Here is a 24,549-nt window from a genome sequence, read left to right on the forward strand (position 1 = left end):
GTACCTCTTGAATACTAAAAGTCCTGTGCTGAATTTGGGAGACCCAGGAGAACAAAATGTGGCATCTGCTCATTAAGTGTTTATAATGTTAACATTGCTTGTAAATTCTTAGCTGTATTTCCAAATAACTTGGCCTGGCTTGTACTGCAAAGGTAGAAGAATCTGTGGTCTAAACATCCCAACCTCTTGTTTTCTCCTAGTCAAGAGTTACTAAAACTATTCAACCTTCAGCTGTGTGATTGATTTGCATTTTCAAAAGGTGTCTGGAGGAAAAAAAAATAATATCAGCTTTAACTCTGGGAGGTTTGTTTTGAGATGTAATTTTTTGCAAGCCGGTGTATGTATTCAACTTACTATAGGGTTATGTTTTTGGTTTCTTTGTGGTAGAGGGAAGAGAAATGTGTTTAATGTAGGCCTAGGGATTTAGAACTGTCACTGCTATTTGTGTTATCCAGAAGCCTTCCACAGAATTTATATTGCTACAGGCAGTTGGGACAGTGTTCTGAAAGCTGCTATGATTGCTACTATTAATTGCAAAATTTAAAAAGTGGTCAGGGAATTTAGAAATTAGATGCTTTAATATTTTTTCTCAGAATGGAAAGAATCTTTGTCACCTAAATAAGATTACCACAACACCTGCAGTGGTTTGATTGTAAATTTTGTTAAGGCCAAAAAAACTACTGGCCAAGTCTACCACTTAAAATATCCAGTAGGTATTTGTTGAATTCACTAATTAAGCTGCAAATTCAGACTATTGTTGGGTGAATGGGAAGTCTTGAATCTGCTATTAAACATCCAGCCTGTCTCTCTCATCTTGACCTGCGCCAAAAGGCCCCAACCTCAGTTCTTCTGTTACCTGTATCCATGTAGGAGACGGAACACTAGAAGCATGCCCCAAATTCTTCATTGACTAATATGTGTTTCTATGACCTTAGCTTTACTCAAGGCCTGATTGAAATGTCACTGCTATCATATCTTTCCTGACCAGCTAGGCCAAACAGCTGCTCCTTCCTCGTCCTCTCCTACAGCTTTCCACTTGCTTTGTATTGATTTGGTTACAGAAAAGATTCTTGAGGTTCGAAATCTCTTCTTACTCACATTTGTGTCTCCAGTTCCTGGCCTTCAATAGGTGCCCAGTAAATGTTGGTTTAATGAGTGAAAGTTCATTATTTCAGCTCTTCTGGTGCTAGCCACCCGATCACTTTTAATATATTGAAATCAGCCTCTGTCAGCCATAGAGTTGACTCTAATGATCTGGCCACCACAGAAGTCCGTCTTTCTACTTCACATTCTTTAGGACTTTACCCAGTAGCTTGCCAATGGAGGGATCGTAGATAAACGAAAGACCATGCCTACAGATTGGCTGCCCTTCTTTACTAGAAAAGGGAGGCTGCTGGGGAAACCAGAAGCTACTCCTAAAGTTTTGAGGCTGGTGTGAACCACTAATTCTCCTTTCTTTCCAGTATGAAATGAAGAGTTCTTGGGTTTTGTTTGTCATTGCAGCTGCTATTATGAAGTAGAATTATCCCAAGGAGAAAATAAAATGTATTTCTTAAGTGATGAAAGCCAGATATAATACCCTATGACAAGAGGGATCACTTGCACAATAGTCTTTTACACATATGAAATAATACTGATAATCATGGGTAATTGAATCCCTGAAGAAGACTCTTCTGTTGTGATGTGACCTTGTGAGGTGACTATGAGTTCCATGGCGGTATAAGGACCAGTCTTGGTGCTAAAACACTAACTCTACTATTTAGTGTCATACCAGGTCAAACTCTCTAAGTATGCTTCTAAGTGAAATACAGGATCTAATACATGAATTTGATATGAAAGTTGAATTTAACAATGGATTTCAAAGGTCTCAAATTTAAAGTGTTATGAAAAATAACATGTATTGTCCTGAGAGTATTTCTGGCCCAGTGACATAGATTAGAAGTAGGACAACTGACTATCCCACCTTCCTATTTGATGATCACACCTGGCAACAGCTGGTGTTCAACCTAATTCACATCACAGAATTATGGAATCATTCTTCACATTTCTGAGCTACCAAGGTTTATATGGCTCAACATCTCCAAAAGAGCTATCAGTGTTAGTGTTTTGTTGTTTGTATCCTGATCCAAAACCTTTTGCTATATTTGTCCTCTTTGTGCTGCTTTTACATAACATACACTGTTAGCAGCCATGTATTATGAATTATCCTGTAGTCGGTGGCTGTACATTAATTTATATGCACTATTACATTATTTTGGAAATGAGTGGTAAAATATTTTAATTCAGAAGATAGTGTGAAATTGGTTAACTTGAGTCTCCCTGCTTCACTTTTATCTACCCCCAACGCACTAAACATTACTTGTCTTAACTCTCCTCAGAAAACCAATATCTTCATATTTTCTCCTTCCTCTCCCTATCTGTAATTCTGGAGAAAGGATCTGAAATAGTTTGTAAACAAACAATTGCAATATTATCTATCTCAGGGTGTGAGCTCATTGTGAATCAAAGCATTAAGTAAAAAGAAGCCTGACTAAAAGACAGTGGCCAATTAATGAGAAGTTTTATTTTGGATAGCAGGCCTTCTTAGTGCTCCCAAAGTCCCTCCTAAAACTGGTAACCCTTTGGGGAAATGATTTCTTTCATCTGATTATGAGACAACTGGCCTAAGGGGCTGATGTCCTAACCATAAACGAAGCCAACATAGAAGATTGAACTCATATCTTCATTCATGCTATCCAACCCAAATTCTCTCTATTCTGTCATCAAAAACATCATTTAGGCATTTTGTACTATAATAGCCATATTGTCCAGATAATCTTATCCAAGATAGCAGCTGTTTTCCTTGTGAACACAATAATCTCTGACCTTGAAAGAACGTCATTTAAACAGTGACAGGTGATCATTGGTTAAACAGGGTCCAGGCACTCTTTAGTCAACTACAAGAATGCAGGTAACAGTGATGAATTCAAAACAGTGTTCATTGAATGTGCCTTCAAAAAAGGCTTAAAACACCACTCATTCAACATCTACTGTCTGGTCATACTGTCAGCAGAATAAAATTCAAGGGCTTTACCTATGTGAGTTTTTGTTATTGTTTGTTTTGTTTTATACCAAATATTGTAACAACTCATGTCTTGGTTTGAAACTGTAAAAACCTTAAAAGCTTTGTGATTTAACAAAAACATTCTATTGGGGGCCAATGCCCTCTGAAAATCCTTTTAGAAGTAATGCATTCTAGCATGTTACTCTTGATTAGACTACAATATTGATAACATGTCAAAACCATTCCCTTCTGTGCACATTAAACAGAAAATGGCAGCTTTGACGTAAGACATCTGCTTGTGAATTCATTAGCTAAACTATTATCAGCAAAGCACATTTATGTATCTCTTGTTAAAATTGTAAGTTCAAAACACGTTTTACTGGTGATTCATTTTCCTGCTCCTCTTCCCAAAACACTTGTGTTTTGGGTATGGAAAGGCATTTTATTTATTTTTCAGGTAATCTGGTAATTAGGTTTCATGTGTGACTATTTAAAACATAAACACAGCATATTTCACTTCTTTTATTGCTCTTTTTTTGAAGGAAATTGCTACAATCCTTTGAAATGAAAATCTTAAAATCTAACATTTAAAGCATTATTAAAACAGCAACCAGATAACTTTTTAGTCAGTTTTTATCTTTCTCCTTTCCTGTGATGTGGAAATAGAGCATTACACTAATGCCTCTAGCTTTTTCCTGCTTTGCTTTTTTCCTTGAAGATGGTAAATAGTTCTCAAGTTTCTGCTCACATACTACATTCTATATTCCATTCTCTTTTACTAACTAAAAGTAAGTTAAGAAGTTTCTCCAATTTCAATAAATTACTTCATAATTTACCCATAGTTTTATCCATAAACCTAAGAATCATCCTTGATATATTTTTCTAATACTCTCATATCCCTTTTATATACAAGTTCGATATTTTCTACCTCCACAACATGTATCCAAACTCATTTACGGCTCTTCTTTCCCTGTGTGTACCATCCCAGTATAAGCCATCATCATCTTTTCTTATAATCATATTTCCGTATCGACTGGCCTGTTTCTTTCTCTCCAATCTCATTTCAAAGCCTCTCCCCTGTCACCCACACAACTCTGTCTCCATTGGCCTCTTTCCTGTTCCCCAAACAAGCCATGCTCTTTGTTGTCCATAGATTTTGCTTTTCTTACTTCTATTGAGAATGCCTGTAATACTAATTACTGCCCCAGTTTTTCCCATTACTTCACCTTATCCTTCAAGACTACCCTCTGTTTTTAACCTTCCCTAAAGTAGCCCACCACTTATCCTAACCCATCACCTTGCTTACTTTTACTTAACAATTTAAAGGCAGGGCTTGGTGTCTCCAGCACTGTAATCCCAGCACTTTGGGAGGCAGAGACGGACGGATCACAAGGTCAGGAGTTTGAGACCATCCTGGCCAATATGGTGAAACCCCATATCTACTAAAAATACAAAAATTAGCCGGGCATGGTGGTGCGTGCCTATAATCCCAGCTATTTGGGAGGCTGAGGCAGGAGAATCGCTTGAACCCGGGAGGTGGAGGTTGCAGTGAGCAGAGATGGCACTACTGCACTCCAGCTTGGGTGACAGACTGAGACTCCGTCTCAAAAAAAAAAAAAAAAAAAATTAAAACATTCTGTAGTTACAGTAGACTCTGCTTGTCTGCAGTTTCACTTTCCATGGTTTCAGTTACCCATGGTCAACCACAGTCTGAAAATATTAAATGGGAAATTTCAGAATTCATAAGATTTAAATTGTGAGTGTTAAATCTGAGTAGGGTGTTGAAATCTCTCACTGTTCGGCTCCAGCCTAACCAAAACAGGAAACATCTTTTTGTCTAGCATGTTCATATGTAAACACCATTCTCCCATTAATCAACTAGTAACCGTCTTGGTGAACAGATGAATAAATACAGTGTATATAAGGCATATACATACCAATGGTTTCAGGCATCCACTCTGGGTCTTGAAACATGTCCCCTGACACACACCTATGATTAAGGGGTAACTACTGTGTCTTATTTTATCTATTCTTCAATTTAGTGTGTACCTTGACTAGTAGGTACTTTCATCAAAGCAAAGACCATGCCTTTTCAGTGCATGGCTGTGTCCCTTGAAATAAAGGATTGTGTGTCTCACAGTAGGCACTCAATAAATATTTGCTAAACAACAGAATGAATGAATAATTAAGCAAATGACTGATGTCAAATTCCATTAAGATTCCCAAACCTTTTCATACATACTTAGGCATCAGTGATAGACTGATAGCTAGTTACCCAAGACAAGTTTTCTTACTTATTCATTTACTTTTGATTCTGCCTTGGACTATTAATTGTTTTCATTAATAATAATAACAATGCTTTGGGTAGCTAGTAGGAAAAGCAAGAGCAGTGATGCTGACACATTCCGAATGTCTTCTGGATGATGCAATCTGTATCCAAACAAATAATTTCCACCCATCAATCATTCCTCAACTTCCTGCAATGAAACTCCCTGGAGGAGTCATCAGATTCTCGATCTTGCTTGAAGACTGACAAGATGTCCCTGTGGACTCCCAAACTCTACTCCAGTTGGAGAGAGGTCCTTAACACCAAGATTTTAAAAGCTCCAATTTCAGGGCAAGAGTAGAAAACTCACAGGGAAAGTCACAGTTGTTTCAAGGTTCTGAAAAGAAGCAGAACATGAAGGTAAGTAAAGGCTTTATTAAGTTGAGACTTCTTAGCTTTTTTTAAAAAACACTTTATAGCATTTTACCTATTTCATGTTTAATAAGCATTTTAAGGATATTTGAATGATATGGCTTTAGAATAACAGAATCATTTGATTTTACTAAGAAAAAATGCACGTATTTACTTATTCTTCATTTGGGTGAAGTAGTAAAAATAACATATTTCTAGATATTTTTTTTTTCAATTAACTAGAAGATAGAAGGGAAACACCTCCAGAAACTGAGTACCAAAACAATATTTCGAGAAGTAAGGGGTTTGTAATTGTCCAGGAGGTCAAGGAAGGAAGCAGAAGATCCTATTGGCACAGAAATGACCCTTTCTGGTTGATCACCTCATACAGGGACTCAGAAGTCTAGCAGCAACAACCTTGGCTCTTTTCCTGGTGTTTTTTTTCCTGGGAAACGCCAGCGGTGCACCGCAGGTAATCAAATGGAATAAATAAATAAATTAATTAAATTAATAAATTAAAAATGTGCACGGTGTGTCCACTCTGCTCTTTCTTTCTTCCTTCTTATTTTATTGTCTTTAGTTTTTTCTTTATTTTGCTGTAGTAGAGGACTGAGCTGCAATGTTTAATTAACTGCTTTTCCCTTCTCCCGGGTTATAGAGACTGTTGGATAGAAGGAACTGGACTCCTCAAGCTATGCTGTATCTGAAAGGGGCACGTAAGTTCCAAATATTTTGCTTTTCTTATAATAACGGAATACCCTTAGGACTGCATGAATCCATGAACAGATAGATGGAGAGTTATGAAGAGAGAAAAATATCGAGTTTATTCCCTTAAATCATAGAGGCCATCAAAGAGACCGGTAGGTGAAGGAGGGGTGGGAGAAGGGAAGAGTCCCTGAATATTAGAAATCCTTCACCCTTATTAGAAATATTCCATCCTTATTAGAGATCCTCCATTCTTATTAGAAATCCTCCATCCTTAAATGGAGGGTTGCTTGTCTTGGTCCAAATGGGGACTCGGGTTGCCTGGAAAATAACCGCACTGGCCGTGAACCCGACCTCTGCTCCAAAGCGCCCCTGAGGCGTCCGGCCAGGCGCCGGGCTTTCTCCAGGTCTTCAGGTCTCCAGGTCTCCAGGGCGCCGGGTTCCGCCGGAGGTTGCGCTGGGAGCGCTGGAAACTCGACAGCCCCGCGCGACCCTAACCTGGAGCAACCTGTCCCCTCCCCACGCCCGGGGACTGCGCGGTGCCGGGAGGAGCTGTGGTGTAAGCCCGGGTTGTCCCGGGCAGTCCCGGGCAGGGCGGTCGTTGAACCCCGGGTCTCGCCTTTGCAGAGGGTCGGCGCTTCATCTCCGACCAGAGCCGGAGGAAGGACCTCTCCGACCGGCCACTGCCGGGTGAGTGACCAGGGGTGCAAGTTCGCTAGTCCTGCGCTTTGGAAACAGGATGGGGCGGGCAGGGCTTGCTCCGCGCTGGCGCCAAAAGAAAGTATCTCCCCACCGGTAAGACGCGGCTCTGAGTCGCCCTGAGCTGCAGTCGGCCCGAGCGCAGCCCACGTGGGCAGCAGCAGCGGGACGCCGAGCGCCGGAGCCGGGAGCTCGCGCATCCAGCCCCGCGCCAACAGTGGCAAGGGCGGCTCAGGCTGGCGCTGCGGCTCCGCTAGCTTTACCCGCTTGCGGCTGCTGAGCCAGCCCTCTGGCCGCCAGGGTGTGCAGAGGTCCTCAGGGAGTTAGGGCCTGAGGTTCAGCTCTGCGGGGTAAGGAGAGAGAGGAAGAACTATGCAAATGCTTCTAGAAATGTATCGGCGCGTTTATGCAGGAACTTTACTCAGCCTCCTCTTAAACACTTATTAACAAAATGGGAACTTACCTAGAAACTTCAAATGTATGCTTCTGTTTTATTAGAAAAAGCTATCAAAGGCTCAAAATCAAAAGTAACATGCAGGCAGTTAAGGATGGGACCAGGGACTGTTCTTTTTCATGGTAAACCTTTCCATCGTATTGTATTAGAAAATAACAGTACAATTCGATAAAATTGTAAAGATTGAAATGCTAAAATTAAAAAGTATACTTACTTTGAAAAATACCAAACACTGTTTGAACACATAGTAGGTGCTTAAATTTTTGTGTAGGCTCCTCAAACATGCTGTGTAATTGTGCTATTTTATGTTTTTTCAACTTTAGTTGCCCCAAATTAGAAATCATGTTTTGTGCTGAATCGAATCAGAACAATTTGTCTTTTTTCAACTTAGATTTGAAATAACTTTGAATTCTTAGCAGATACTCCTTCAGTCAAATAATTACCTTATATTTGGCCGAAAAGGTAAATTATTATCTAAAATTCTCTTTGGTATTTTAAAATTATCTTCCATACCCGGTTTGTAAACTTGACATACCAATTGTAAGTCATTTCCAAAGCAAATGTGAACTGTTTCCGTTTATACAAAATTGGTCTTCTGCGTAAGGAGCCCTTTCTTGAGAGATCAAAATCTATTTCATAGAGGGTTTTTCTAGTGTTGTAGCATGTTAGAATAAGACTTACCAATATGAATATATAAATGCTAACAGAATCTGTATACATTTTTGTTTCTCCAGAAAGACGAAGTCCAAATCCCCGACTACTAACTATTCCGGAGGCAGCAGCCATCTTACTGGTGTCCCTGCAGAAATCACCAGAAGGTACTAGCATAGTGACCTCTTTCACCTTTACTGACAGAACCGCTTTGCTTACTTTCGGGATTCTGTGTTGAGAGCAATGCCCGTCCCCCAGAAATTCGCAGAGATGTTTATTCTGTAAAGACCAGTATATTTCTCACTGGTCTGGAAGCGAGTCCCAAGAATATAAAAACATTTCCTTGCAAGACTGGGGAATTTTATATGAATTTTGGCATTCTTAGCCTATGAGAACTTTTATTTATTTTTTTAAGAACTTTTAAAACTGAAAAAGCTCAAAGTCCAACTGCATTATCTTATAGTTGAACAAACTGAGGCCAAAAAATTTAAATAATCACAAATCCAATTGCTCGTTATTCAAAGTTAAACCAAAGGATATCAACAATTTTTTCTTAGAAACACAGCAGTTTCATATGGTTCACCCCAATAGATATGGGCCAGTTCTGATTCTAAGCCTGTATAATTTTCACTATCCTATGTAGCTTTTTCTATACCAGAATTAGATCTAATCTTCAAATAGAAGTACTGTGTCCATGTAGCATTAAAACTACTGGTTGAATTGTGGCATCTTTTTGTAATGGATCAACCACGTCTTGGGAGTCTAACAGACTTGGGCTTAAATTCTGGCTCTGCTGCTTGTTAGTTGGGTGAACCTGAGTCTTAGTATCATTATCAATTAAATAATGAAATAATGGTACTCATATGCAAGGTCTCTACAAGAACCCAATGAAACAAGTTATATCATTCTTATTACTATTACGAAGTCATTGAACTGTAACAGAGAGACCGAACATTTTCTCTTTCAAAAATTGTAATGATGCCAATATTTGTGACATAATTTACATTTTAAAATGTGTAAAAAACATGTAGTCCCAGCTACTCTGGAAGCTGAGGCAGGAAAATCGTTTGAGCCCAGGAGGCGGAGGTTGCAGTGAGCCAAGATCATGCCACTGCACTCCAGCCTAGGTGACAGAGCGAGATTCCATCTCAAAAACAAACAAACAAAAGAACATGTAGTTAGTGGTCTGGTGGTCGAAACACATGCTGCTAGCCTAGTTCTATAATATCTGTGCTATTGGAGAAAGTGTGTGCTCTGTGCCTCATATTGGACAGCCCATGTGGGAGAAGGGAAGAGAGCAGAAGGCACTTTCTGGCTTCAAACTTTGGCTTTGTTGTCAAAAAATACCTGTGAAAGTCAAGTGGAAGAGAGTGGGATAAAAAAGTCTTTCGAACTCAGAGCAAGGCCGGGGCTAAGGCATGAAGAGAAGACAATGCTTTTCAGATATTGAATATGCACTCTTAATCCTCACACTAACCCTAGGAGGTAGGCACTCATCCACATTTTACCGATGAGAACATAGAGGCTCAGAAAGATTAAGTAACTTGCTCACCATCACATAAGAGGTGCATAACAGAACTGGGATGAAAACAGGAGGTAACTTGGTCTTTCAGAATGAATAAGACTACCTATTAATTTTCAGCCGAGAGATGACAAGGTGAAGGAATATGAGTCTGGTTATGATACATAGGGTAACAATAAAAGCAATAGCAATAGCTATAATATAAGACATTATGTGTCAGATATTATTGCTAATCTTTATAGCTCAGAAAACTGACCTTTCAAGAGATGGCCTTACTTTTTTAAGATCACATAGATAGTAAGAAGTGATATCAAGATTTTAGCTCAGATCTGTGTGATTCTATAGCTCTCTCAATTATTCCACGCCACCTCTCATATGAATTGGATCAAAGAGGAAAGGCTAGAGTGGAGAACCAATAAGAAACTCAGGAAATAATACAGGAGTGAAGTGATGAGGCCCAGTTAGTCAGTGGGAATAGATGGTGAGTCTCAACTCTGAGGTATACCGGAAAGAATAGATACGTGGGATAGCTGTTCACTAAAGATGTAAGAGAGAACCCAAAGTCAAGCACATTTTTAAAGTGTTGTGTTTGAGAGTTTAAAATGGTGATGATGACAATAAGGAGTGGAAATTTTTGTGAATATGGAGAAGGATTCAATTCAAAGTGACAGGGACCTTCTAGTCAATAAAGTTATGTGGGTCAGAGTTCTCCACTATCCATCTGTGGACTGGTGACATCGGAATTACCTGGAGAGATCACTGAAAAAAAAGTAGAGATTTCTTGGCCTTAGGCCCAGAGATTCTAATTCTGTACTGCTTGAGTGAGGCCCAAGAATCTCTGTCCTTAAGAAGTTCTTCCACATTATTCTGATGATTGGTCAGGTTTGAAAACAACAGGAACGTCAGAGGCAGTTAATAAAAGTTGAAATCTTGAGAATGGAGATACCTTCTAGGGTTTAGATATAATGGGAAAGTGGAAGATAATAAAACACCCAAAAATCAAGGAAATGGGGGAAAATAGTATCCATGAAGGGACATTAAAAGGAGCAAGCAGAAAGATAAGAGGAAAATCAGAATAACAGAGTATCCCAGAATTTATTCAGTAGTTGATGCTACTGATTACTCCACTCTTGAAACTTTCCAAGGATGAAAACTATCAGAATGGTTAACTACAGCAGAATGGTTAGTAAGAATATACAGCTCAGGGGACTTTAAACAATGCATCACAGGACATCCCCCCCGCCACCTCCTGTCCAGTGACACAACTTGCTTCTGCTGTGCTGTATCTGAAACCTTGTTTAGACAGAATTTGGTTGCAAGAAGGTACACTGCAAAGTTAAGAGAAAGCGGTGTCCAAGGCTCCGGAGAGCTGGCATGACTCTCAGAACTCTTGCAATGAAAAGGTGTGAAATAGTTGAATAATGGGTAGAGGATGCTGTATCCAGGGTGATCTTTTTAAAACACTAGATGTGGAACCCAGCAATTTTTGAAGTCAGTAAGAATAGAGCTCTGATGGAGATTGGTTGATAGTGACGTTTTAGATTTGATTGTTGGGAAGATGTGCAGAGCCAGAAAGGAAAGTGACCTGTAATGGACAAGAGGGAGCTAATTTAAAAAAGGAGAGGTATCTTCATTAGTAATTTGAGGAAAGGATGTGATGATAGGTTCCCATCTCTTTTTTGGAAAATAAATATGTATTTTTTTAATTACTGAAGTTTTCTAAGTGGATGGTCTCTGAAGATGAAATGACTAATTTTATCAGTCTAAATCGATACAAAATTTTTTGATTCCCAAATGATAAATTAGTCACTAGTATTAATCCCTTTAGTACTTTTTTTCTATACTCCCTTGATATTATTTAGAAGGCTCTTATTTTCTGTAGTGAATTTTGGTTTCGGTGGAATTTATACAGGGTCAGTGTTCTGGTTTTGTTTTGTTTTGTTATCTTCCTTCCCTTTAAAGAGAAGCCCATTCTCTGCGATGGTTTAAAGTGTGCTAGAAATACAGGTTATGATGTAACCCAGATATTCAAATTATATTGCAACTAATGGAAAGAATGTGGTTTTATCTAGAGGTGATCTTAGAAGAAATTAGTAGATGCACTTTGCCCTAGCCACTCCTTCTCCCTACCTTATTGTAACTTGTAGTCATTCTATCCTATTTTTAGAGTCCCAGGAGCCTGCTGTTGTCCGACTCTTTAAGTATCCCCACCTCATGCTCTAAAGTTTCGCCATCTCACCCAGGAGTGTTTCTTCTTTCTCATTTCTGCCCCCACAACTCTAGCTCCCTTAATAAAAGAACATTTGCAAATGTGTTCCTATGTCATCTTTCCCGAGTAAGATCCATTTTAACAGGAAGTATAAAGAGATAGTCCTTTGATGAAAGTGAATTATTTTCATGGCAGGTATTTAAGACATAAGTCAATTTGTGAGAGCAAGACACATGGCTCTTTCAGATTTTTACCAGACATCCCATATTGTAGTTTCATTCATTATAGAGATTCAGATTTAAAATATGAAACCCCCACTGTGTCCCAAGCTGAGAAGAAAAGATTTTAAACTGAACAAATCAAAACCCGTATTGTTTAAATTCTCAGTAGCAGAGTCCACGAGTTAACATAACTTAGAAGGCTCAATGTTTATTTACTGAGATTCTCTTTGTCTTACCTTTTCCTCTATTAATTTTCCTCTAGTATATGCAGAGTGTATATTTATTTTAAACAATTTTTTTTCTTACAGATGAAGAAAAAAACTTTGATCAACCCAGATTCCTGGAAGATAGTCTGCTAAACTGGTGAAAATATACTAGATTATGTTTAATTATAGTTCTAGTCTCTTTGAAAACATGAACCATATGAATAAAACCTTTGGACTCTTTTATTCCATTTGTAATCTTAAGAATACACACAGATAGTTTTATTCTTTCAGAAACAAAAAAATATGTAGGATGCTTAGCTGAGAACATCATCACCTTCTTTCATTGCCTCAGGTCCTGTTTAGATCACCAAAAATGTTGAGATCACCTTGTGTCTTACTCTTGAGTTTCTTAGAATATTTATAATTATAAGGCTGAAGACTAAAGTGTTCTTTCCTTTTAATTACAGCCAGTAACTGTCTTGATCTTACTTTTTTTTTTTTTCATGTTGTTACACACTTGCATTTTGTTTTCACTCAGCAGAAATTCTCCCTCTCTGTTTTCGTTTTAACCCATCCCAAGGAGGTGGCATGAAGTTAAGAAGCTTGGCAGGATGGGAAATAGGAGAGTATGACTCTCTAGAGCTCATCCAGGAGTGGTCAATTAAGAAGATAAATTGGATGGCTGGGGAGAAGCCCTGTGATAGGAACGCTTCAGTGTGGTTGCTGGGAGGAGACAGTCAATGAAGGTAGCAGGTTTGCCAAAGATCCAGAGCTTGGAGCTCCCCTTGTGCTCTTTAGGAACTACCTTGCATTCAGTTTAGAAACATGTATGTATGTAAAAGTAACTGGGAAATAAGCAATAGAGACACACTCTGTTGTTTACATATTGGAAGAGGGAACAAGCCAGTTTTGTTAGAAGTAACTCATTTTCCATGGCCAAACAGAGTTAGCAGATTCATGTACTCTGCTTACTCTAATTGACTAGACTCTAGATTTTATTTGACCTCATAGCATTACATAAATAACTCTGACAACGTAAGTGCACAGTAATATGCCTGATTTCCTCCTTTTTAAAAGCCAACTTGAGTTCAGTACCATCTGAATATATACACACACACACTCCTGTGGCAAACGTAATAATGTATTTATTTAAAATTACAATATGACCATCATGTTAATTATTTTTTACCTAATTCAGAGTTGTTATCGACAAATGTCATAAGTGGAAAGTATTGTTAATTTTTCTTGTCATCAGTATGTAGCCATTATTTAATAGCCCAAGAATATCTTTATATGAATATCTCTGTAACGTGGAATTGCAATTTCACTATGTTAAGTAGTCAGAACTAGGCTTATAAGATTTATCTGTATCTTGTTTCATAATAATGAAACTAAATTCAAGTTAATGTAATGTTGATCTCTGTCAAAAAATAACTTGTGAGCATTAAAAAATCTGTGTGGCATTATAATAGGCACCTGTCATTAATTATGATTTGATTTGAAAGTAGATTTACTAGGCAGTGCTTACATCCAATTTATTGAAACTTTTTTCCAAAAGCATTGTTTTTGTTTATACAGAGTCCTAACCACTTCACCATTAGGAGGCGTGGGATATTAAAAATTATTTACTTATCAGACACAACTTTTACATATTGACTATTCAAATAGTATGTGTATTCGAAGAACACTTTAAACATCTATCTTAAGAAATAATTCTTCCCACAACTAACCAGAACAATCTCAAAAATTTCATACTAATCATTGTTTTAAAAGCTGTCTCAATGACCAATGGCTGTTAAAATACAGATTCACATATGCTAAGTACTCAAATTCCTAGAATGTTCACATGTACAAATATGCTAATTAATTACAAAGGTCCCTCTTCCCGGTTTTCTATAACTTTCCAACTTTCTATGGTGTCTGCATTCTCTTTATTCCTAGCTTTTTAAAAAACTGAAATGGGTGGGGCATGGTGGCTCATGCCTGTAATCCCAGAACTTTGGGAGACCAAGGCAGGAGGATCACAAGGTCAGGAGTTCAAGACCAGCCTAGCCAATATCATGAAACCCTGTCTCTACTAAAAATACAAAAATTAGCTGGGCATGGTGGTGCCTGCCTGTAGTCCCAGCTACTCAGGAGGCTGAGGCAGAAGAATCGTTTGAATCCGGGAGATGGAGGTTGCAGTGAGCTGAGATCACGCCACTGCCCTCCACTGCACTCCAGCCTGGGTGACAGAGCAAGACTCTGTCTCAAAAAACAAACAAACAAAAATGAACAAGTGATCATAGATCAGAAAACTTTCACATTGTATGGCTTGTGTTTTAAAATTGAGAATTTCTGCCTTCAACACAGATATATGGACTAAAATACCCTGGTCTCCAGATAGGGCTTTCAGCCACTTTCTGCACAGTTTCCATTGCCCTTCCCTTTTTCTTCCCTTTTTTTGTCTCTATAGCCTACCTCAGCTATCTGGCCTCCATTGTGGGGTCTTAATTATTCTTTGTTTTTTGGTACTTGCCTTCTCTCCCCCAATACCATCATTGTGTTCCTAAGAGAGGAGAGAAGAAGGCAAAAGGGCCCTGGCTTGCTCAAGTCAGCCTCTGGCTTGCATTTCTTCTTTACCTGGTTACGATAAATAAAAATATGTATCTTATCAACCTTGAATGACATTATTTTATCGTGACTAAAAAGAAAGGGAAGTTGGGAATGTAACTTCATTCTGTTCAGTCTCTTCATACTGGACTGTAAATTTCTTTAGAACGAGCTCATTTTTAATTTGATTTGATCCTCACAACCACTGTGTGAAATGGGTCCTCTTACCGCCCATATTACTCATAGATATTTGGGCTCATTCCATGTCTTGACCAGTCCCCCTCCTGACTGAAAACAATAGTTTTCCTTGTACCCTGGAAAACTATTAGTATACACCTGTAACATTTTATACTCTCATCTGTTTACATAAAACCAGGTCTGTGCAGTCTAACTTTTATCATGGAAGGAACGGTAGTGTCTTGATCAGTTCAGGCTGCTGAAACAAAATGCCAAAAACTAGATGGCTTATAAACAGCAGAAATTTATTTCACACAATTCTGGAACCTGAGAAGTCCAAGGCCCATTCTCTCATAGATGGCACTTTCTTGCTGTGTCTTCACGTGGTGGAAAGGGCAAGGCTGCTCTCTGGGGCCTCTTTTATAAGGGCAGTAATCCTATTCATGAAAGCTCTGCCCTCATGATCTAATCACTTCCCGAAGGCTCTGCCTCTTTTGTGGATACCGTCACACTGGGGATTTGGATTTCAATACAGATGGGGCCAATTTATGATGGTGTGATTTATGATTTTTCAACTTTACAGTGGTATGAAAGCAACACACATTCAGTACACTCCTTGACTTACCATGGATTTATATTCTGATAGGCCCATCATAAATTAAAAATATCAGTGGGTTGGCCTGACATGGTGGCTCATGCCTGTAATCCCAGCACTTTGGGAGGCTGAGGTGGGCAGATCACTTGAGGCCAGAAGTTCAAAGACCAACCTGGCCAATATGGCAAAACCATGTCTCTACTAAAAAGAAAATATAAAAATTAGCCAGGTGTAGTGGCGCATGCCTGTGGTCCCAGCTACTCGGGAGGCTGAGGCATGAGAATTGCTTGAGCCTGGGAGGCTGAGGTTGCAGTGAGCTGAGATCACATCACTGCACTCCAGCGTGGGTGACAGAGCAAGAATCAATCTCAAAAATAAAATAAAATAAAGAAAATATGAATGGGTTTATCTAAACATAACCCCATTGTAAGTAGAGGAGCACCTATATATGAATTTGGGGGGCACACAAACATTCAAACTATAGCAGGTGGTACAATCCATAAAACAAGTCTTTCTGTCAGCTGATCAGGCACCACACACTTTTTTTCTATAGTTCCTGTCCTTCAACTTGCGAATACATACATTCTTTAAAAGCAACTATTTTTTGAACCTCTCTATCTCCCAATAAGACCATTTATTTATGCAACTATTATGTACAAGGCACTGTACTAGACACAGAGCCATCTGCTAACAATCATAGTTGCTTCTCCTTGGGGAAAAGGACAAAGAAATGACCAGAGTGGTGAGATGGCATCACCTAGCAGCAGCTGTCTGAAAGGGGACCGAGTACAGGAAAGAAGGTGACTCCTTCACACGCTGTCAAAGCCACGTGTTTGCAAGTCAGCTAAATTCCATGTGCACTATCATTTGTACACACTTCTTATCATAGAACTATTCTTTCATTGAACAAAAACCAGTTACATCTCAAGGTATTTTACTATGTAGCCATGTTTTCAATAGCTGTCAAGCAACCAGTTACCAATCAAGAGTATCATTTGAATACACATGTTATGCCACTTTACTAGGGATCATTTTCATGGTTATTGTAACAGTGAACTCCCCGTTTATCACAAGATTGTTCTGGTACTTCAGCGAATGAGCCTATAATATAAGTCCATCTCATATTTTTTCTACTCTCCAGTACAGAGCATTTCAAACTGTTCTGGAGATACTGGGTTAACTGGCATCCAAAGAGCGTTTGTCAAAGGGTAGATTTTAGGCCCACTATTTCTCTTATTTCTGGACATCTAAATAAAGTAAATTTCCAACCGCCTTCCATTTTGGTCTGATTTGCTGCTTGTATCCAACAGTCTTCTACTTTGTTCTAGCTAATGGAGCAACAGAAGGGTTGGATTATAGTTTTCCAATGGTCTTGAACCATCTGACACCTTGTGCACTATTCCATTTTTGCCATCGATAATCCAATACTAAGAAGACCAAAACTTTTTTAGAGCCTCTTCAGAACAAGGCCAATTGATATGTCAATGAAGGAAGTCACTGTGAGTTAAATCGAACTCACAGTGAATAACTACTTATGAAAAAAAAGCAATCTAATAATGTGATTTTTGTTTTTAGTTTTGGTGCCAATTTAGATTTAATTACGGTTAAACTATAAATCTGCTAAATTAATAATCATTCAACTATGACTCTGCACATCACAGAATATGTTAGAGACATTGTTCTTATTACAACTAAACAGATGTTCTTTTTTTCTAATTGTTTTTTAAAAGATAGCTTCTCTAGGAATTATTCATGACAGCTGCTTCTCACATATTATTTAAATGTCTAAACAATTTCGAAACAAGACATTATCAATGAAAGTTATTAAATGTTAATGTATTTATTTACTTGGATTTAACGACTTATCATCCATGAAGACTGACCAAATTTTAAAAAACAAAGTTAAACAATAGAAAAATGTTACAGTAAGATGGTGGTACCATGCACATGGTAATATCTATCATTAATTACAACATCAATTCTAGATTTCAAAAGTGACATAAATGTGCATTAACATGCATCAAAATATGGACTTAGGATAGCTATTCACTCATGGATTTTGTCTCTGTAAAACTAAATATAAACCATGGTTCTGATGCATGTGAAAAATAAAAATAATTAATAAAAGTCTAGCTATTTCAAATATGTAGGTAGTGCACATTCAGGGGTAAGATCAGGGTTTTCAAGGGGGAAATGGGAGATTTGTGTGGTGGAGTAGAGAAGTTTCATAAATACTAAGCATAGGATTATGATGATAATTTAAAAACAAACAGAGTAAGAGAAAAATCCTTACCACTTAAATTCACCATTTTAAAAACACTTTTCTATTTTCTGGTTTTAATTAGTGCTCCTCCTCATGCCTAACTCTATGGGGGAAACAAGTGTTGGGGAAAATAACTTGGATCTTATTCTAAATTACGAAATTGTCATTCACTCAATTTCTTCCACTTTTTGAGCAGAAAATAAATTCCATTTTAATACTTAGAAAGAGAAAATGAAATTTGTGGCATTTTTATTATTTTAAATAATTAGTCTTACTTTGCTTTTCTAAATTAGCTCTATTCAGCACGTGTCGAATTCAGTTCTTGTATTCACCATGAAGCTTCTTCTTCCCATGAGGAACGTGGCTCAGTGAAAATGGTGACTTGATATTTAACCGATCCCTTTCAGCCTCCTCTTCCTCATCGTATCTCTCATCCTCCACTTCATCTTCCACATCACTGCTCTGAGGACTAGAGGCCTGAGACCCAGAAGGAGAAGGTGGTACTGAGGAAGGCCTGGGATATTTAAATCCTTCTGTCTGCCAAAGACAAAAATAGGACGTAAACATCATAATAATTTCTTGGTTTTCAATGATGTAAATTCTACGCATGCACATTCGATTGTTTTTAAAGCAGTTATCTTTTGTAGTCTGTTCAGGTGCTACTAAACTTTGATTCATTTTGATTTTGATACTACCAACCTCAAGAGGGATTCATTAAATGTACAGCTACTTATTATTAAGTATTGAAATGTGTCAGGTGCTATATACATGTTATCATCTCATCTTTTAACAACTCTCTGATAAATTTGCTTTTTCCATTACGGAAGAAAATGGAGGGTTAGAGAGGTCAAGTAGCTTGCCCAATCTCGCACAGCAAATAGATAGTAGAGCAAAGATTTGTCCCAGGTCTGTGATGACTCCAGAAACTTTAATCTCAACTGCCATCTTACAATGCTGATACTGTTAGTCTCTATGGCATCCTTCGAATTTGCTCAACAAAGCTGCCAAATGTGCGTAGCCTGGAAATGCCATGGACAGCCACCACTAGAAGGCATGCTGGAAGTCAGGCCACTTAATTAGCCCTACAACTCCACCAGTTGCTGTTATTTCAGTTAATGATAAAATACCACTAGACTTCAATTAATTTGCCCTTCTACTTGAGATACTGAGATAATTTATTAGATAAACACATACTGAGCACCAATTATGTATCAGGCACAACAATGCCACTAAGAAACCAGATGAAAAAACATGATTGGCGTGCATATGATTGAATGGGGAGACACATGTATAAAAGTGTCATAGCGCTTGTCACTCTGTATTTCAACTATTTTATACATTACTATCATGTCACACATGTACAGTCATTTTAGGGTTCAGATACTTTACCTGTAAGCAATACAACAAAAGAACTGAGTTCTGCACTCAGGACCTAGCTTGAAGTAGGTGCTCAATGCTTATTCAATATAATAACTGAATAAATAAGTAGATAAGCAGATAAATGGATGACTATTGCTGAATTATCGTTAAGTGGAATGACCACCTCTAAATAAGCTAAGCAATCAACTCTGAATGCTAGAATCATAAACATGAAAGACAGAATTTATAGATTGAGGGTTTATGAAAACCTTATCACCTTTTTTATGGGAAAATTTTACCTCAGGTTGACTTTCTAGATCTGCTCCTCTGGAAACTTGATATATAGGTGGAATATAAGTCATGGTATTAGGCATAATTACTTATGACAACAGTGACCCCTGATTGAGAAATTATATCTAAACTGAAAAATCTATATATACTTGATGAGGAGCCAGAGTTTTTGGGAATCTCTGAATGTGATGACTCTTGTAATTGAGCATATTCCTTGCAGGGAGCATGGAAGCTGGTTTCCAGGGATTTACATGAGATAGAGTCTTCTGTGGGGGATGGAGCTACTAAGCTAAGGTGATCTCATTTGCAATGGTATGGGTCTTACCTTCTTGCACCTAAGATGTCACCTAGTGTGTAGGGGGCCAAAGATGTTTAGCTCTTGGACCACTGTGTAGACTAGTACAAGGACCAATCCCAATAAAGAGAAATGCCTGATCCTACCCTGCTTCAAGCGGCGCCTCCTATCTTCTACCGTGCTAGGTGAATCTGATGACAAATGTGGCCTTTGGCAGTCTCATGAACACAAATGTCTAGTTGGATTTTAGAAGAAGACACCTTGGTGGGCATTGCTGGATGGAACATAAATGCTCATCTAGTTCAATTCCTCCTGGGGTGCTGAACTTACTCTATTTTACTCTTGCCAAGTGATCATACTATATTTAAACACTTCCTTGGATAGCAAATTCACTTTCGATTAAAGCAGTCCAATTTATCACTGAACAACTCCCTAAAGCATAAATGTCCATCAGAACCATTTCAGGCATTGAGGTAGAGAAATATTTAATTCAGAGATGCTTCTCTAATGACATGAATTAACTGTCTCCTCATCCTATACGTAAGGCTGACTCTGAATTGAGAGCTTTAAGATAGTCTCATTTGGGACTTCCTCTCTCTCTTCTTTGCTTTGATTCAACATTATGGAAAAGTATTATAGCTTGTGTGCATAGTTATTCCAAATTTAAAGGCATTATTTAAGCTTATAAAAAGAAATATAGCTTTCAAAACAAACAATACATTGAATATTTACCGTTGGTGGTGATGTTAGTTCCACATGGAATTTATCTGGAAAAGCTCTGCTTAATGTCAAGTGTCTGGCATGCTGGTAATACTATTGATAGAAAGCCAAATCACAGGTTAAAAAAAAACCCTTAGATATCCCAATAACCAAGTTATTAAATAAGGCTTTTTTCTCCTAGTTCTGAAACATACATATTTTTTTAAAGTGACAGGATCTATGCATTCTACATTTAAGATTCAGGAAAGAAATTACAGTTTATAGTTTTATTATTTTTCAACACATAGGCAAGGAAATACTATGAAAAGCTGGGGGAGAATGCCCATACCAGTCATAATGAGCTCTGAATTGAGCATTAAGGTGATTGAAAACACTGGTTTCATTTCACAGAGAAGCCATGTGGCATGGAAAAAAGATAATGCCTGAATATTCAGATAAATCAGGTGTAAATCCTGCTTCAGACCTTAGGTAAGAAATACCACTTCTAAAAGCCTAGTGTATCTATTTTCATTGTAGGATGGAGATAGCAAAAGTAATCATCCAGGTCGTAATGAGCGCTGGCATTTGTGTGTGCAGATACTCAGCAAATGGCAGCATCTATCATTCGGCCAAGAGTGTTCAGCACTATGCAGACAGACGCATTAGGTGAAGGCAAAGTCAATCTGTTTATTATGAAATCACCACGGCTGAGCTATGTGAGCATCCAGGTGTTTATAAACATATTGCACGATTGAGAGGAGGTACTTCCTGTACTCATCATTTTGAAAAACTGTATTATTCCCACTCCCTACTATAGTTGAGAAATATGACCACACTGTTTCTCTAGAGACAAATGTCGTAGGGACTTTTCTCTTGATGTTTTCCTCAACTTCACAAAAATGTTTCCTTACCTGGAACACATCAAGTGAAGCACTGACAATGGAATAACTAGTAAGATTAGTACTAGATCCGGATGAACTTGCTATTATGGATAGACTCAAACTAAACTTGAAGTATTGGGTGTAGGACTTCGTAAATTCATTAAATTTTAAGAAGTACATGGAGACACTGAGATTTTAACAATTACAATATTGGATTAACTTTAAAGATTAGGACTAGAATCAACATGTTTATAGTCCAGTGGATTTTTTTTAAGTGGTCTGCTGTGTTTATCAAAACTTGCTTACTCTGCCTAAGTATCTCCAATCCAGAAGATCTGAGAGCCTCTCAGTTCGGTTCCTCTGGATAATCCTTTGGCGGCGTGACTGTTTGCAAAATCCATAGAGAAACTGAGTCAGCTGATTGCAAGAATCATCTGGAGAACGGAACCGCCTGTCAACGATGTAAATACCTGAAAACACAAAAGCCAAAGCACAAATAAAAGTAGGACTCATCTTAAACATTTGCCTTTTATGATTTACTCTTTGGTTCCATCAAAGACCTATGCAATATCTACCCCTTACTCAGCAATTACCTCCACTTTATTCTTTTCTAAGGCACTAATTCCCTTCTAATGGTTTATAACTGTCACCGACATACAGCCAACAAAGTGGATCTTGCTGAAAAAACTCTGGCAGTCTAGGGATCGGTGGATCAGTGATCTTTCATGAGGTTGCTCACTAACCAGAATTTCCGGGACAGGACATGGATATCTGTGCCTTTTAGGCTCCCCAGTGTTCCCCTTATGCAGCTGTGGCTGAAAACCACAGCTCTAGCCTGAGGAAAGAGCAACATTACACCTGTGAAAGACTAAGGGACAGCCAGGACTCTGTGGCTCACACCTGTAATTCCAGCACTTTGGCAGACAGAGGTGGGTGGACTCCTTGAGCCCAGGAGTTCGAGACCAACCTGAGCAACATGGGAAATCCCATCTCTACATACAAAATTTAGCCAGGTGTGGTGGTGTGTGCCTGTAGCCCCAGCTACTCGGGAGGCTGAGGCAAGAGAATCACCTGAGCCATAAATGTGGAGGCTGCAGTTAGCCAGTATCAGGCCACTGCACTCCAGCCTGGGCAACAGAGTGAGAGCATGTTTCAAAAAAAAAAGACCCAGGGAATTGGCAAGGTATAGGCAGAGAATGTATCTCATTCTAACTTCTTACTGCTAGGCAATATGAACAGAGAGATAATGGTATGCAAATTATTTTGCCATCTTAAACAACTTAAACAATTTAGGTGAATTTTGCTAACTTGAGATGGGCCTTTAAAATAATAACAATAATAATAATATATGTACTCTGTATCTAATGACCAATATATGTACTCTGAGACCATAGTTATTGTAATATCACTTCTAGGCAGTAAAAGGGATCAAAATTCAGTGGTTAAAAAAAGGTAATGGACAAAGTTTGTCCAAGTTTTGCACGTTTTTGCAGTAATATATTAATATTAACAGCATTCTTATGTTATTTAGGGACCACGTACTTAATGCTCCTTTTTCCTCCACTTTTGGTTTAGGTTGAGGGGTACACGTGCACATTTGCTACACGGGTACGTTGCATATTGCTGAGGCTTGGTGTGCAAATGATCCCATCGCCCAGGTGATTAACATAGCGCCTGGTAGGTAGTCTTTCAACCCACGTCCCCACACAAGCAGTTCCCAGATGTCTATTGTTTCCATCTTTGTGTCCATATGTATTCAGTGTTTAGCTCCCACTTACACGTGGGAACATGCAGTATTTGGTTATCTGTTCCTGCATTAATTCACTTAAGATAATGACGTCCAGCTGCATCCATGTTGCTGCAAAGGACATAATTCTATTTATAAATCTACTTTTTTTTTTTTTAAGACAGCCTGAGGCTCTGTCACCCAGGCTGGAGCACAGTGGCACGATCTCAGTTCACTGCCACATCTGCCTCCCAGGTTCAAGTGATTCTTGTGCCTCAGCCTCCTGAGTAGCTTGGATTTCATGCATGTGCCACCACACTCGGCTAATTTTTTTTTTTTTGTATTTTTAGTAGAGATGGGGTTTAATGATGTTGGCCAAGCTGGTCTCGAACTCCTGATCTCAAGTGATCCACCCACCTCAGCCTCCCAGAGTGCTGTTATTACAGCCATGAACCATCGTGCCCGGCCTAAATCAACTTTTAGTTAAACAAGAAATATAAAAACATTAGTTTATTATCAGGATAGTTTTAGAGTTGGGCTCTGTAAAGGCCCTGTGCCTTGTTTGCTTTGAGGTCACATCTCCCCAGGTTGGGTTAATGATGAAAAACCTCACCGTAAGCAGTAGGATCAGCCACGTGCTCCTGCATGAAACAGCCAAACCCGGAGAGATTCGTGGTCACACTGGGGATCCCCATCACAGTGCATTCAGCTGCCAGGGGAAACAGATCAAAGCTCCGCTTCAGACCAGCGCCTGTATCTTTGTATGAACTCAGAGGAAGAAAAGGCCCTAGTCCTCCTAATAACGGCAGTGTTCACTTTGTGTCAGGCACAACAATAAACTCTTTACATGTTTCATTAACTTATTTAATCTCTCAACAACACTGTGAGATGGGGCTACCATTATCCCCGTCTTACAGCTGAAGAAATTGAGGCACAGAGAAATTAATAACTTGCCTACCTTTGCAAAGCCAAGGTTCATCGTATAGCTGGGATTTGAAGTCAGGTGCCCGGCTGCAGAACCCTTGGGCAGAACTGCCAGGCTCTACTACACCTTCAATCTCAGCTGGTTTTGTTTTTAGCCTCTTTCTAGGCTTTGTTTCCATGTGCTTGGCAAATTTATGGAGTAGGTTAAATACATTTTGGACACAACCAGATTCTTCCTCCATTTAAATCTCTCTTGGCATATATTCCTTCCACTGTCTCAGGAGCTCAATAAATGGATGATCTCTTTCAGTCCTCCCTCACCTTTTAATCAAAATCTGTTTTCTAGGAAATAATTGATAC

The 24,549-nt window shown here is 38.7% G+C and overlaps 2 protein-coding genes across 4 annotated transcripts in view; one reads left to right on the forward strand and one right to left on the reverse strand.

The window, feature by feature from the left end:
• Nucleotides 1-5,546: 5,546 nt before the first annotated feature.
• SPX (spexin hormone) lies at nt 5,547-13,856 on the forward strand. The gene is made up of 6 exons (XM_012435706.2): nt 5,547-5,729; nt 6,112-6,192; nt 6,379-6,436; nt 7,053-7,115; nt 8,313-8,396; nt 12,490-13,856. The coding sequence occupies exons 1-6, from the start codon at nt 5,724-5,726 to the stop codon at nt 12,546-12,548; spliced, it is 351 nt and encodes a 116-aa protein (XP_012291129.2). The 5' UTR covers nt 5,547-5,723; the 3' UTR covers nt 12,549-13,856.
• A 3,710-nt stretch (nt 13,857-17,566) lies between these two features.
• The window catches only part of GYS2 (glycogen synthase 2), a 60,816-nt gene continuing 53,833 nt past the window's right edge, over nt 17,567-24,549 (reverse strand). For 2 of the 3 annotated variants that reach the window (XM_021673827.2, XM_021673829.2), the window contains 4 exons: nt 23,879-23,974; nt 21,846-22,009; nt 20,692-20,772; nt 17,567-18,551 (listed from right to left, as the gene is read on the reverse strand). In XM_021673827.2, coding sequence (XP_021529502.1) covers nt 18,330-18,551; nt 20,692-20,772; nt 21,846-22,009; nt 23,879-23,974 — 563 coding nt within the window. In that variant the 3' untranslated portion in view covers nt 17,567-18,329. The remainder of the gene's footprint in view (nt 18,552-20,691; nt 20,773-21,845; nt 22,010-23,878; nt 23,975-24,549) is intronic. The other variant, XM_021673828.2, reaches the window with a different exon arrangement.

This window comes from Aotus nancymaae, unplaced genomic scaffold, assembly GCF_030222135.1.
Source record: "Aotus nancymaae isolate 86718 unplaced genomic scaffold, 86718_ANA_hifiasm-v0.15.2.pri h1tg000016l, whole genome shotgun sequence".
Lineage (NCBI taxonomy): Eukaryota > Metazoa > Chordata > Mammalia > Primates > Aotidae > Aotus > Aotus nancymaae.

Bases quoted from the DNA above. Each gene is read 5' to 3' on its own strand.
- SPX (XM_012435706.2), top strand. The intron at 6,437-7,052 runs GTAAGTTCCAAA...TCGCCTTTGCAG, and splicing joins GCTGTATCTGAAAGGGGCAC to AGGGTCGGCGCTTCATCTCC. The intron at 7,116-8,312 runs GTGAGTGACCAG...TTGTTTCTCCAG, and splicing joins CTCCGACCGGCCACTGCCGG to AAAGACGAAGTCCAAATCCC.